General features: G+C 30.4%; 1 protein-coding gene across 2 annotated transcripts in view; it reads left to right on the forward strand.

Moving 5' to 3' along the window:
- The window catches only part of LOC106785270 (synaptotagmin-10-like), a 31,439-nt gene extending 19,554 nt beyond the window's left edge, over positions 1-11,885 (forward strand). The window contains exons 2-10 of one of the 2 annotated variants that reach the window (XM_014745577.1): positions 6,737-6,999; positions 7,184-7,330; positions 7,662-7,793; positions 9,589-9,743; positions 10,053-10,221; positions 10,303-10,423; positions 10,867-11,038; positions 11,163-11,363; positions 11,525-11,885. In XM_014745577.1, coding sequence (XP_014601063.1) covers positions 6,737-6,999; positions 7,184-7,330; positions 7,662-7,793; positions 9,589-9,743; positions 10,053-10,221; positions 10,303-10,423; positions 10,867-11,038; positions 11,163-11,363; positions 11,525-11,528 — 1,364 coding nt within the window. In that variant the 3' untranslated portion in view covers positions 11,529-11,885. Of the gene's footprint in view, positions 1-6,736; positions 7,000-7,183; positions 7,331-7,661; positions 7,794-9,588; positions 9,744-10,052; positions 10,222-10,302; positions 10,424-10,866; positions 11,039-11,162; positions 11,368-11,524 lie in introns of those variants that run through there. The other variant, XM_014745586.1, reaches the window with a different exon arrangement.
- Positions 11,886-13,727: the final 1,842 nt, after the last annotated feature.

Below are 13,727 nucleotides of genomic sequence, written 5' to 3' on the forward strand. Positions count from 1 at the left end.
GAATAATTAAAAGTATGTTAAGAGAAGAAATCAAAGGGAAAAGTATAATGTTTAAGGATAAAGTTAAAATGTTTAAGGGATGAAAGATTCACTTATATTCTTTTACACAATACAATTGTCAAATCTTGAAAAACCTTTGAAGTTTAATTTGATATTTTTGCATAAGACTCAACGCGATATCTTCCATGATATGAATGCAAAGCGAGAAAACGATATGATATATCATGAAACAGCTATTATACAGCTTTTATGAGTTTTTCTGTTGGAAAGTCTTTCTGTATAAGTGTGTGTTCTCATAAACCATGGAACCTTACGACTTTGCGTTCGCGCTTTTCTCTGGTCTTTGTAAGAAGAAAAATAATTAGCCTCGTTTGTCAGTGTCAAATGTCATGAACAACTGCCATCAACTGTGGGGAACGACAGAAATTAAAAAATAAGAAACTTCGACCAGTCGGTGTTTAAAATAATGATTTTATGAGGAGACAAATAAGGAAAAATTAAAACTATGTAAAAAGTAATTAAGAAAAGGTAGATTTTTAAACAATAGTTTTCCATCAAAACAATTATCAAATTTATCTATACTATATATTTACATATTTTCAAACATAATTATATGAAAAACCAAGAACAAAATTTGATAAAATGTGAATAAAATAATTGATTTATTCGTTATGAAATTAAATCACATTTTTATTTTTCAATTATATTTGAAGGAGAAGTTTTTTTTATTAGATAAAAAGGCGATGTTCTATAGCTGATATAATACTAATTCAGAAAGTGATATTAAGTTTAAAAACTTTACATTATCTTATTAATAGTTAAAATATCAGAAACTCAATTTTGAACTTGAAGCCACCGCAAGCGATATCACGTAATATCCAAATGTAACGTAAACTCGTATGTAGATATAATATAATAGTATACAATGCTTTCTAGCATGGAGTTAATTTAACTTTTGCAACGTAACATGATACTTACTATATCCTTGTATTTATTATTACATTTTATTATATACTGTTTCAAATAATAAGGATATTTCTCTTGATTAATTAAAATATCATACTTACTAAGGCTAATTTCTTGCCATGATAGCTGTCAACATGATTAATAAATATTCTCCAAGGAAAAAAATCTTGATCCTCCTGGACATTGATTGTATCAATCTTTATTTCTGAATTGTCTGATATATTTGAAAATATATTTTTTTCTTTATTATTTGTATTTACTTTAAAGGACATTTTTTATTTATTTCCCTAACCACACGTCGCTATAAAGCGAAAAAAAGTAATTTAAATCGTTTCAGATGCACGACTTCAATTCGGAGTTGATTCAAGTTACACAAATAAAAACAAAAAAATAAAAACGAAACGTACGACGCTTGAATTGTGTTACCATGACGTAATATTTATAGTCAACAAAAACACAATTTGAATGAAAGTGTTGAATGTAAATAAAAAGCTTCATGTCTAAATAATATATCTTAATATCGGCAGGTATAAAAGAAAAATAAAAAAAATCAATTCGTATTTTAAACGCTTAAAATATTCCACAAAAATAAAACTTTCAATTAATTGTGTACAGGAATTACAGGAAGATTGCACAAGCATTCTTTTGCCCCTTTCACAAATTACTTTCTTCGTAACAAATAGTCTAGAAAATTATCAAGATGTTTTCTAACCCAACGCAAAAATCATTTATCACGATTATAGAAAGCCTTGGCATTAAGTAAAAACTTACTTTATATCTCTCTCTTTATTTTTTACTAAAAATATTAATAACAATAAAGCAGACCCTTCAAAATTGTTGATCATTTATACAGTAGATATTTATTACATGATGTCAATCGCGAGAGAAGTGATAGGAGAGCTAGACAATTGATAGTTCTTGTTACATGCAATATTAAACCATAAATTTTAGAGCTCGTAATTTCATAGAAGGAAGGGATGAATAGGGATAGCTAGATGAAGAGCATAGAAAGTGAAATTACTTCGATTGAATGAGATACGTAGAATTCTGAAATTCTGGGATCCTTTGTATGAGTCGTAAAGCTATCGTATTTCTCTGTAAACGATTCAGTGTATGATTACTAAGAAATAGATTTCTCTGATAGAATTTATCTCTCTCTCACCCGCAAATAATCAATCAGGCATTACAAGAGAAAGAAAAAAGGAAAGAGATAAAATAAGTGAGAATGAAAAAAAGAAAAAAAATATATAGGAAGAATTGAGTAAACCGGAGGGTCAGGGTCGCGGCTAGTATAGTTTGTAGTATGACGCAAACAGTAATTCTCATTCTATCTCTGTCACCAGCATCTATTTCACCAGCGCAATAGTTATACGCGCATGGAATCGATTTTGGCTTACGACTATTGGTGCTCGACTTTTGGTGAACACGCGATGTAAAAGTGAAGGACGATGAGATCTATCGAAAGATGTATACTTACTTGTCTATATGCACGGGGCTTTAAAATGCATTTACGACCAAAGTAATCTTTCATAACGAGAATTTGATGCGTTCTGTTTTATATCGATAACGTTAACTATTTTCTTCTTTATTTCTTCATTATATTCCTTGTTTTCTTACCTGACGATAAAGTCATTAGACCTGATTAAAGGAAAATTGTCAATTAAGAAAGATATTGTAGCGCTTATTTATAAGAAAAAAAAAAAAAATCAATATTATATTAACCTCCAGTTTTCTATACTTACTTGTATCATCAATAAGTAATTAGTATTGATGAGAAAATTAGTGATTAGTTTATACTCTAAATGTTTGACAATTTTAACACCAAGAAAAGATAAGAAGATTCAATTTAAGAGAGATGTTATTGTGTTGCAACTAATAGAGTGGCTAGTTCTTTTACGAATATTGATAATCGAATCGAATATATAACACGTTGCTAAAGATTAATTTGAAAGATTAACCGAACCAATAGTTGCTTCGTTTTAAAGCAGATGAAACAATGTTTTCTCTACTCTTATTTTACGTATTACGAAAGTTTACTTTTCTTTTCTCATTTTTACTTTCTTTCATTACTTTAACTACTTCGATGTAATTACCTGACATGTTTTTTCATGCTCATTATTTCGAATTAGTGAACACAAATAATCGACCCTTTCAAACCTTCCCTCAACTTCGTTTATATACGAATTTGTGGGACTCATGTTACGTCGAGAACGTTGAATGCGCAGGAAAGGATGGAATTAAATTACGCTCGCCATAAATGGAATAGTCTATGTACATACGTTAATATATGTCAAGCTTTTCGCCAAATTATTTAGCAAGCCAACTCGCTTACGGTGTTGGATATACTTTTACCTCGAATAGAACTTTAATCATTTTTTCCCGAATAATTCTTCATAAATGTTTCTTTATTAAAAACATTTTGTATTCGTGGAAACAAATCAACGAATTTGTCTAGATATTACAATGCAAATATAATTAATATTAGCATATTTTTGTAAAATATTGCGCAAGCAATATTTTAAAAATATGTTGCCTCAACATTCTGTTCTGTTAAAAATATGTATTAAAAAGAAAAAAAAACAAAGTTTTGAAGAGAAAAAAAAGAAAAACGCTAAGCTATTAATATTACGTGTCACTGTCTCCCTAATCTTGGTACTTTATAACTCGAGAAAAGTCGTTAAAATTCCGTGTTTTCCATACAAGTATTGATCGATCATGTCACGCAATGTTTCAACTTCGTACTTTCATTGTTCACAAGAAAGAAATAGTCTAACCCCTCCTAAAACTAACAAACCTATCAACAACGAATCAATACTCCAACATTTTGACAGATTGATTACGGAACACTTGGAGATGCGAAAGTAATTAACCATTAATTAAATAATATTGTAGATACATATACTTAGATTTATATCTAAGTATGAATGTAACGTAGGCAATTGATTTCGACTGAAAAAAAAATGTTAAATCCTGAACTCAATTTCAAGATCCATTTTTATTTTTATTAGGTTAACAATCATTCCTATTTATTCTTAAACATTTAAGGATTTTAAATTATTTATGAATATAAAATTCTTTATTCAGTAACATTTGTAAGAAACAAAAATAAATCGATAAATCCATAATGAAATTTTTTTCAAAATTTAAATCAACGATAATAATTAAATTGATACTAGAATGAAAATAAAAACAAATCAATATATGAAAACAAATACAGAAGCAATGCACCAGGTATTCAACGTCCATCAGACTCGTATGCAAGGACTCTGACCACGAGCATGAGCAAGGTCGACATAGTGGAAGAGTTGAACGTTCCAGGTAACAATGAATTGATCGAAGCTGCGGAACATTTGATTAAAGCCGAAGAGTATGCAAAATTTGCTGAAAAATTGGCTGCCGCGAAAGCTGCTGTTGCTGCAGCACCACCGGAAATGGCAGAGGAAGCTGCACTTGCCGCTGGTCAAAGTTATCGAACGGAAACAATTGGTATGATCAAAGAAGAGATACCCGGTGATATAATGATAGAAGTACTCGGTTATGTAGGAATTACTAAACCAAAAGAGAACAAAAATCTATCACCTTTTTGTATCTGCCGATGAGTCGAATAATCAATTAAAGTGTGATTATCTTCTTTTTCCTTTTTTCTTTTTTAATGATATTTATGGTATATATATATATATATATTTTAATAAATTTTGCTATCTTCGTATTGGGTTATTTTAATTAGATATTAATTAATAAAGATATATACAAACACACATAATTATACGATGGTTATTGATTATTCTAGAGTTGTAATTGCATACGTAATTAGATATCCCAAGATTCGTCTGACATTAGACAAATAATAATTGATCTTTCATATTCTTCACTTTTTTATATCTTATATCCATAGATCTTAGCATAGAAAATATGAAACCTCGATTTTATCTCTAGCGGTATAAAAATGGTTATTAAAGTTTCGTAATTAGATTCATCATTTCATTATATAGCCACTCCAAAGCATTTATCTCCCTCTAGCAAGTATCTTTATATCCTTCTTTTCAGCTATCTTTTACACAACACAAAAAAAACTATGCTTTATCTCGTGTAATCATTATTTTTGATTTATAAATTAACGAATGTTTTCGACAGTAAGCGGAAAATGTTTAGAGTTAAGTTTTTAATAAACAAGAAAAAGCTTTCGTAATTTTAACAAAAGGGCTAACACTCAAACAGGCAAATAAATTGTACGAAATAGAAAAGAAAAAAAGACATGGTTTTTCTTTACAAGCTCGTAACCACATGACATGGATGTGATACATAATCCTCCCTTTCTCTTTCACGTAGGACGAGCGAGCACAATAATGCCCATTGCATACTTTCTGCGTTCTTTTCTCCCCTTCTTTCAACTCCTCCTCATTCTCCTCCTCATTCTCCTCCTCATCCTGTTATATGAAATAGCTGGGAACTGGAGACAAGATTTTTTAACATTGAATATTGGCACAACTTAACGATTTATTCCTTATATTATTACGATGCCTGCCTGTGTAATAGATGCGAAATACCTTTCACTATTATTCAATACCCTCGATAAAAGAATTTTGTTAAGAATTTACCATTTTACAATACTTATCTTAAATTAATATTTTACGATCTGTAATTTTTTTCTCGTACAATAACGATATAATATTTTACATTTTTTTTTTCTTTTTTTCAAATGTTGATGATTATTTCTCAATTTAAAACAATTCAATTGTTTTTTTCTGACGTTAAAATATTTCTAATAATTATTTATTCGAACAATTAAGTTAGATGGTAAATATTATGTAACGTTATGCTCATCTTAAGACAGAGTGAGTGGTATTGTAGCTATGCTATAATGGAAAGTATCTATACGATGCGTACCCACTACATGAGCAGCTGGTTGCGTAAGTAAGCGAACATTCTATCCTATGGATTACTATGATGGTAGTCCAAGTAGGAGTTTAAACCCACAAGTTTTCCAACTATCGACCCACCACCTTGCAATTTTCGCACGTCAAGATATCTTCTTTAGTATATATATATATAACTTACTTAGAAATTACTTTAGATCATTTTCGTCCTTTCTCATCGATATTTCTATGAAGTTAAATAAACTTTTGCGTTACTTCGTTCTTTATTCATTCTTCTAGCTAATATGAATCTCAAAAATTGTTTGTTTCAAGTTTGTCTCTAAAGTGCAAACATCTTTCAAAAATTTTATTATTATATTTTAGAATTGTAAAACATGTACTATGTATTATATATTATACATTTTCTATTATAAATACAATGACCAACCATTTATTATATATATGTTACCGGAATAGTGGAAAATCAGGCAATTGGGACAATTCCAGGCATTGAGGACAATGCCGGGAATTAAGCGATGGACAATACTTTGAATCATAAATTAATAACTAATTATTTACGATAAAGCTTCGAATTTAGGGAAAAAAACCGGCGGAAACAAAGTTCTACACCTAATATATTGTATATTTAATAACTGCATTAAATCGAAGTAATTACATCGATTAATTTTAAGCAACCACATGAGCGATTAAAACGTATAATTGAATTTAATAAAATAGAATCAACTGATCTTTCCAAAGAAAAAAATTTATTGAAATTAAAAATTTATAAGCATTTATGAGTATTTATAAATTTTGGCTAACATGTTCTATTTAAAAAAAATTATATATATATCGTTTATTATTGTACGATCGTTCATACTTGTTAATTGGAAGATTATATCATTTTTTCACAGAAGAGTGGAGTGAAAATTTTCCATATCAACTGCTGGTAGGAACTGGAGTTGCCTTGATGGCTCTAGTACTTTTAGCTGCAATTAGCTTTCAATGCTCTTCTACTTGGAGATGGCTGTTGGGTGTTGCTCGTCATGAAAACGACGAAGATGCAAATGGTGACTTGTCTCAGCAAAATGCTATTCGCATAAGTCACTCCTTGCCGGATTTACAATCGGAGCCGATTACTCATGAATACGTTCAAGAACAAAAGGACAGTAAGAAGGTATCGACAATTTTTAACGAGTATAATATAAACCATTAGATAATAATTATTTTTAGATCATGTTATGTTTTTTTTAAACTGTTACTTAAATATTTTTTTCTTGTAATTATTAAATATATCTATCAAAGCGCTACAGGAATAGTAATATTCGTTGCTAACAATAAAATATGTTTCTTGTGTATAGGTATTACGTCAAACCACTTTACCAATTGTTCCAATGCGCCACCAAAGTTTTCAACGACAATTGTCTCATCGTCTCGACTTGCCCAGTATCAAATTCAGTATCTGCAGTCTGGAAAATCGTAGTGATTCTAGTCTCGGTCTTATCAGGGTAAGTTTGTGCTACCGACAACTTGAAAATGATTAAATACAAAGAGAATCTTGAATATACATGAAATAATACGAATACGTTCAAAGACTATATCATATTATTAGTGGGTATATACTGAATTCATATGTTCTTTAATAATCATTTTACCTGATAAAAATGAGTCATATTAATCGATCGTTGTAGTAGACATTAATTACGCACAAAATTTCTATCACAAATGTAGCTTCACTCTTGCATGTTTTCTCATTTCTCATTTAGTATAAATAGAAATGTTTTACAAAATACCATCGTTGAAGTTTTGTTTGAAATAACCTTACCATTAATGTTATAGCCGGAACTCTACAAAAAGGATCTTGTGAGGCAGGAAAGCACGGAGAGTTCTAGTACTACAGAAATGGAATACGCCGGAAAGCTACATTTCGCTCTTCGTTACGATAAGGAAATCGACGGTCTCGTCGTTAAGGTAAGTTCTACGATTTCACGGTTAACTTTAAAGACGTTAATGATAGGAGCTTCGCAAGATTTCTAAGAATTTCATTGTCGCGTTAAAATATATCCAAATTAAATGCGGACTAAAAAAAACCTATAGATTAAAAAACATTTACACGTTCCTCTCATTTCATTACGAAATAAATAAATCAAGGACGATACTTATAAAAGAATCATAAATAACGTCCCGGTTGTTTCGTAATAAAATAGTTGGCGCATTTGAATTTCTAAACATTTAAAAAGATGATGAGTAATAAATGAAATTCATGCTTGAAGGCGGTGACTGACATTCATTCGTTCGGTTTCATTCTTAACTAGTTAAAAAATTGTGTCAACGTGTTCATTCACGATGTAACACGCACGCAAACCTCTAAGGAGAGTTAATGCTTTACGTGTGACTCGATACGTTGTATGATAGTAAAGGAGAAAAAAAAATCCTCTAAAGGACGCGACAATGCGTGAAAGGAGAACACGAGAACTAACCCACGACTTTGTTCGAATCGAGTTCTTTGTTCACTAGTAATTTAATCGAATGGTTGAAAATGTTATAGTGTTCTTCTATCATCTTTCGTCTCCGTTGATTAGATTAAGTCTTTTAAACTGATTAGAAAATTCAGTTAGTTTCTTCTACAATGTTTGTAATCAATCTAACATCTTCCTTTGGATATCTCGAGTCGACTAATTTATTTAAAAGATTTTGATCTTTACTACTCAAATCAATCTTCATAAATACGAATACTTTAACATTGACTTCGAACTTACGTCTGATTACAAATCAGTTTGAAAAAGAATTTAAAAAAAATAGAGGGGTAAAATTTCGTCAACAAGATTATTACTATTAACGACTAACTAGGCTATGTAAATTTAATTTAACGGTAATCATTAAATACCATTAGATACACACGAGTAAACTTGGTAAGGCTAATGAGCTAACTAAACGCGATTTATTTACGTTAAATCACGTGTGTCCTTTTAAAATCGTCTTCATTATCAAACACATTGAGTAATACTAATGTTCGTTAGAAATTATTGGCCATTAAGAAAGAAATATAAATAAATAGACAACAGAAGGGGAAAAAGATTAAAAAAAGTACACGCTCGTTACGGTCACATTCGATCTTTTACAAATAGTTGATGTACGCGAAATGTTGCAATTGAGAAACGTAAGCATGTATTACGCTATATCACCTACACCTTTTGACATATTTCTTCAACTTCATTCATAAAAAGACTCGTAAGAAAAACGAAAGGCCCACGCTACAGTACCTCGTAACATCTTCCTTATGAAAGAATATAGTTAATTATAAGTTTTTATATTAAAGTTACAATTATTACTGTGTGCTCTTTTTTCTGATATTATAATTTGTTAGAAATTTTGATTATAACTTTTTCGTAAAATATAATAAGTATAATATAAAAGGAAGAGAGAAAAAATTCACGTGGTTAATAACCAAAAAAATCCTTTACATTAGTAATAACTGTATTTTGGAAGTAATCGAATAAAAAAATTTTACAAGTCTTTTATTTTGAATATAATGGTAGAGTCATTAAAACGAGAAATAACGATGAGATACATCTATGAAAAGGAAATTACAGAAAATTTTTATGTAACGAGAAAAGTATGAAACTCAATCAGTCTCGGATTAGTCCATTTCCTCGTATCTCTAAACGAAAAATAAATTCACCTTTCCCCAGACGAGTAGTTGGGATGTTAATGTTATTATCTTAACAAGGACTTGGATTAATTATTAAGTTGACTTTTAAATTAGGTTTTAGAAGCTCGAGAATTACCGGTGAAAGATGTAACAGGTAGTAGTGATCCTTATATAAAGGTATACCTCCTACCCGATCGAAAGAAAAAATATCAAACGAAGGTTCATCGAAAAAACTTAAACCCGATCTTCAACGAAACATTTATTTTCAGGTAAGTTTAACTGTTCTTTTTTTTCTAATCGATATCAATTTTATATTGCTTACCTTCGTTGTCTCGATAAACTGATGTAAGATATTCTAAAGATATCAGGAAATTTTAAAAATATCATTTTATTTATTATATCAATATTATATCATTTTATCTAGCCATTTATTTAATATATCGATAAAGTTAATATTCTTGTTGATAATATTTCATTATTGTACTTTACTGTTATTCTTATACAATCTTTTATTGTTATATTCACACAATTTGATATAAAAATAGTTATTTTTATTTAACGTCATTTTATTTCTTTAGTGTTCCTTACGAGGAAGTGAAGGAACGCTATTTACAATTTTCCGTCTACGACTTCGACCGTTTCTCTCGACATGACCTCATTGGCCAAGTAGTCCTTAAAGGATTGTTAGATTGCACCGACCTTGAGCAAGAAATCGAGTACACGATGGATATTCTTTCTGCACCGCAGGTAATTTAAATCGTTTATTTTATTTGTTAAAAGGAGAAAAGATCTTCCTCGTGGAAACTGATGAAATTGGGATGTTTTTAGGAAAAAGTGGATCTAGGTGAATTAATGTTGTCCCTCTGTTTCCTTCCAACCGCTGGACGGCTGACACTGACAGTGATCAAAGCTAGAAACCTCAAAGCTATGGATATAACGGGAGCATCCGGTAAAAATAAAAAGATGTATAAAAACAACAAAAGCAGTAGTTCACAGTAATTTAAATTCATTGATCAAAAATATAAGTTTGAAACTTTCTTGAAACGAAGTTACAAAATTGTAGAAGTACCAATGATAATGAAGTGCAATTACTCTTGGTTGACTTCTTAAGTAGTACTTGAATATCAAATTAAATAGCAAAAAAGCAGCCACCAATTAATTTCATTGAAGCGTTAATTAAAGCGGTATGAATTAACGATTCAAATATCTTAGAATATAGTCTGATAAAGAAAAACTTGCTAGCATTTAATCATGTTTATCGGTCGGAAAAAATCTCTCGATTTATGGGAGGAACTTTTGAAATGATTCGCACTCACAAACACAGATGCAATTCATTATATCGCGATCTCTTTATTTTCTATCTGAACTATCTTCGTTATGTGTTTCCATCAGATCCATATGTAAAAGTGTACCTTCTCTGCCGTGGTAAGCGAATAAAGAAAAAGAAAACAACCGTGAAGAAAAACACGCTATTTCCTGTGTATAACGAGGCACTTGTTTTCGACGTACCGGCAGACAACATAGAAGAAGTCAGTCTTATAGTGAAAGTTATTGATTACGATAGGTATGCGTTATCTTCTTGCGCTATTAAATGTTTTAGATATTTTTAAAAAGAGTGATAAAGAGAAAGAGAGAGAATGTAACAAAACAAATAATATTATTTATTTATTTTATTTCATCTGATATAGGATCGGATCAAACGAGTTAATGGGCTGCACGGCGATCGGTTCGAGCTTTATCGGAATTGGTCGAGATCATTGGTTGGAAATGTTAGACAATCCAAGAAAACCAGTTGCTCAATGGTATCCTCTTCTCGAAACTGTAGCAGGTCATATTCCCTCGGTTGCTTCCGAACCACTTCCAGTAAGTTTGAGCTGCTTAAACAGTAGGTAAGTAAATCAAATAACAATAAACACTTTTTTCTATATATGTATTTTATATATTAGTCGAGATAATTACAGAAAAAGATTATTTTTTCGTTAGATTTTTTTTATTTTATTCCAATTTCGTTGCGTACTTTGAATTTGAATTTTATTCATCGAATTGTCAGATGAAGACAAAAGATTGGAAGACAAACTTGCGGATGCTCGCAGAATTCCTTGGACGTCGACTTGGACAACGTCCCTTTCTGTCGTCATTTAATGCATATCGCTTGACTGACTTAAGTACAATCTCTATTTCAAACAAGGACTCGAAAGTCAAAACTCTGTGCTTTGAAAATCTTTACTTGCGACTGTTGTGTGGACTAGTAAACGAGTATTCGCTAATGACAGCCTAGGAGAAAAGTAGAAAACAAAAAAAAGAAACAAAAAAAAAAAAAAAGAAAGAAGGAAAGAGGGAATCTATGACCATTTGCACAGGTTTACATTAGTTGAGGTCACCGATAATAAAAAAGATGACCAATAGAAAAATGAAGATAAATAGCTAGGTACGTAGATTAGAGAACAAAGAAAGAAACAGAGGAAGAAAGAGAGAGAGAGAGAAAAAAAGAAAGAAAGAAAGAAAGAAAGAAAGAATGTGTGTATGTGTTTTTGACGATAATTAAAAATCTTACGATATCTAATAAAACTAATCATGGGCTGGACCTGTGATATTTTATCAAACGCACAGCTTGATTTTAACGCATCATGACGGTCATGATATTTGTTCGAAATTGTTAGAAATAAAACTTGCAAAATTAACCGGATAGGTAAGTTTTTATAAAAAGAAAAAAACAAATGATAGCCGAGAAAAAGAGACGTATATGTGTACATATATATATACGTAGGCATAAACGTGGGCATAAATTACATATGTATATGTGTACGTAATATTCGATATGCAAAAAAAATTCGAAAAAACGCCTCTTCGTTCTCGCGAAAGCTAGCTGCATCATTATGCATTATGACTAAGTACTTACACAGGGCCTTATCCTCAGGTTAGATGAAAGAACAAAGACAGCGAAATGGTAGTATAAGAGACAGATTATTTAACAAATAGACAAACAGACGAACAAAGCCGGTTTCAAATACATTTGGTATGTTGAATCTATATAAAGAAAGCACACACTAAAGAAAAGAAAGATTTCAAGAGGAGAGAGAGGGAGACAGAGAGAGAGAGAAACATACATAGTCACATATGCATGTTATGATTGAAAATATTGACAGGCAGGTGTTGGAATATGGACAAAAAATTTCATTATGAAACACACCTCAGAGATCTTTTACAATATATCTCTTTAATAAAAGCAATTCAAAATGTTGGAATTGGTTACGCGAAAAAAGACTAATAAGAATGGAATTAGAATAAAGCTTCGCGAATAATAAATTTTAAAGTGTAACCTAGAGTTGTAAAAAAGGCTCAAATGATAAAGTATCCATGTCCCAACTTCTCTTTTCTATTATTTCTCCCACAAATATTCCGTACAAATCTTGTACGATTAGATGAACCAGTTGAAACGTGACGACTTTATATAAAAATGATAAAAAGAAACCCCCACCCCCCTTAAAAAAATAAAAGAAAAATACAACACGATATTTATGCACACGCTTCTTTTCCATATACTTCTCGAATTTTCGAAAACTCGAAAAGTTTCACACCTGCCTGATATAATACTTGCACTACACGTAAATAATCTTGCAAGACGAGCTATGTCTAATGATACCTATACATATATTTATATATCCGTGCAAATATATATATGTATATCAGTAGACGATCATAAAGCAGATACTCCAAAAGAAAGAAGAAGAAGAAAAATATTCTTTGATTCTTACGCGCGAGAGAGACAATAAAATGAACGACTAGATAGGAACCAGAAATAAAAATATACGAGAAAAAAAGAAATAAAAAAAAAAAACAGAATTTTGCAAGTAACAGGATTCAATCAATCAATTATTATTATTTTCTCCTTTCAAACTTTACGTGTAAATTTTCATGATATCAAAATATGAGAAACTACTATTTTTCCTGTTTAAAACAGTTTACTATTTCACGCAAATTGCACTGATCTCTGTAATAATGTTCTTTCAGCAGGTTACGTGTCTAGGTATTATACGTGAACAAATTTACAAAAACGTAAACATAATGATAGCCTGGATAAATCGTATAAATATCTAACAACAAATATTTCAAAAATAATTTTAAACATTGATGGGCATATTTTTTCTCTCTTTGTTTGTTTCTTTATTTTTTGAAAAGATACGTTTGATATTTTATATAAGTAGGTATTGTTAATAAAAGTTCAATATCGACGACTATTTTTGAAATATTTG

The sequence above is a fragment of the Polistes canadensis genome, unplaced genomic scaffold (genome assembly GCF_001313835.1).
Source record: "Polistes canadensis isolate GaletaPanama2010 unplaced genomic scaffold, ASM131383v1 scaffold_2, whole genome shotgun sequence".
Classification (NCBI taxonomy): domain Eukaryota; kingdom Metazoa; phylum Arthropoda; class Insecta; order Hymenoptera; family Vespidae; genus Polistes; species Polistes canadensis.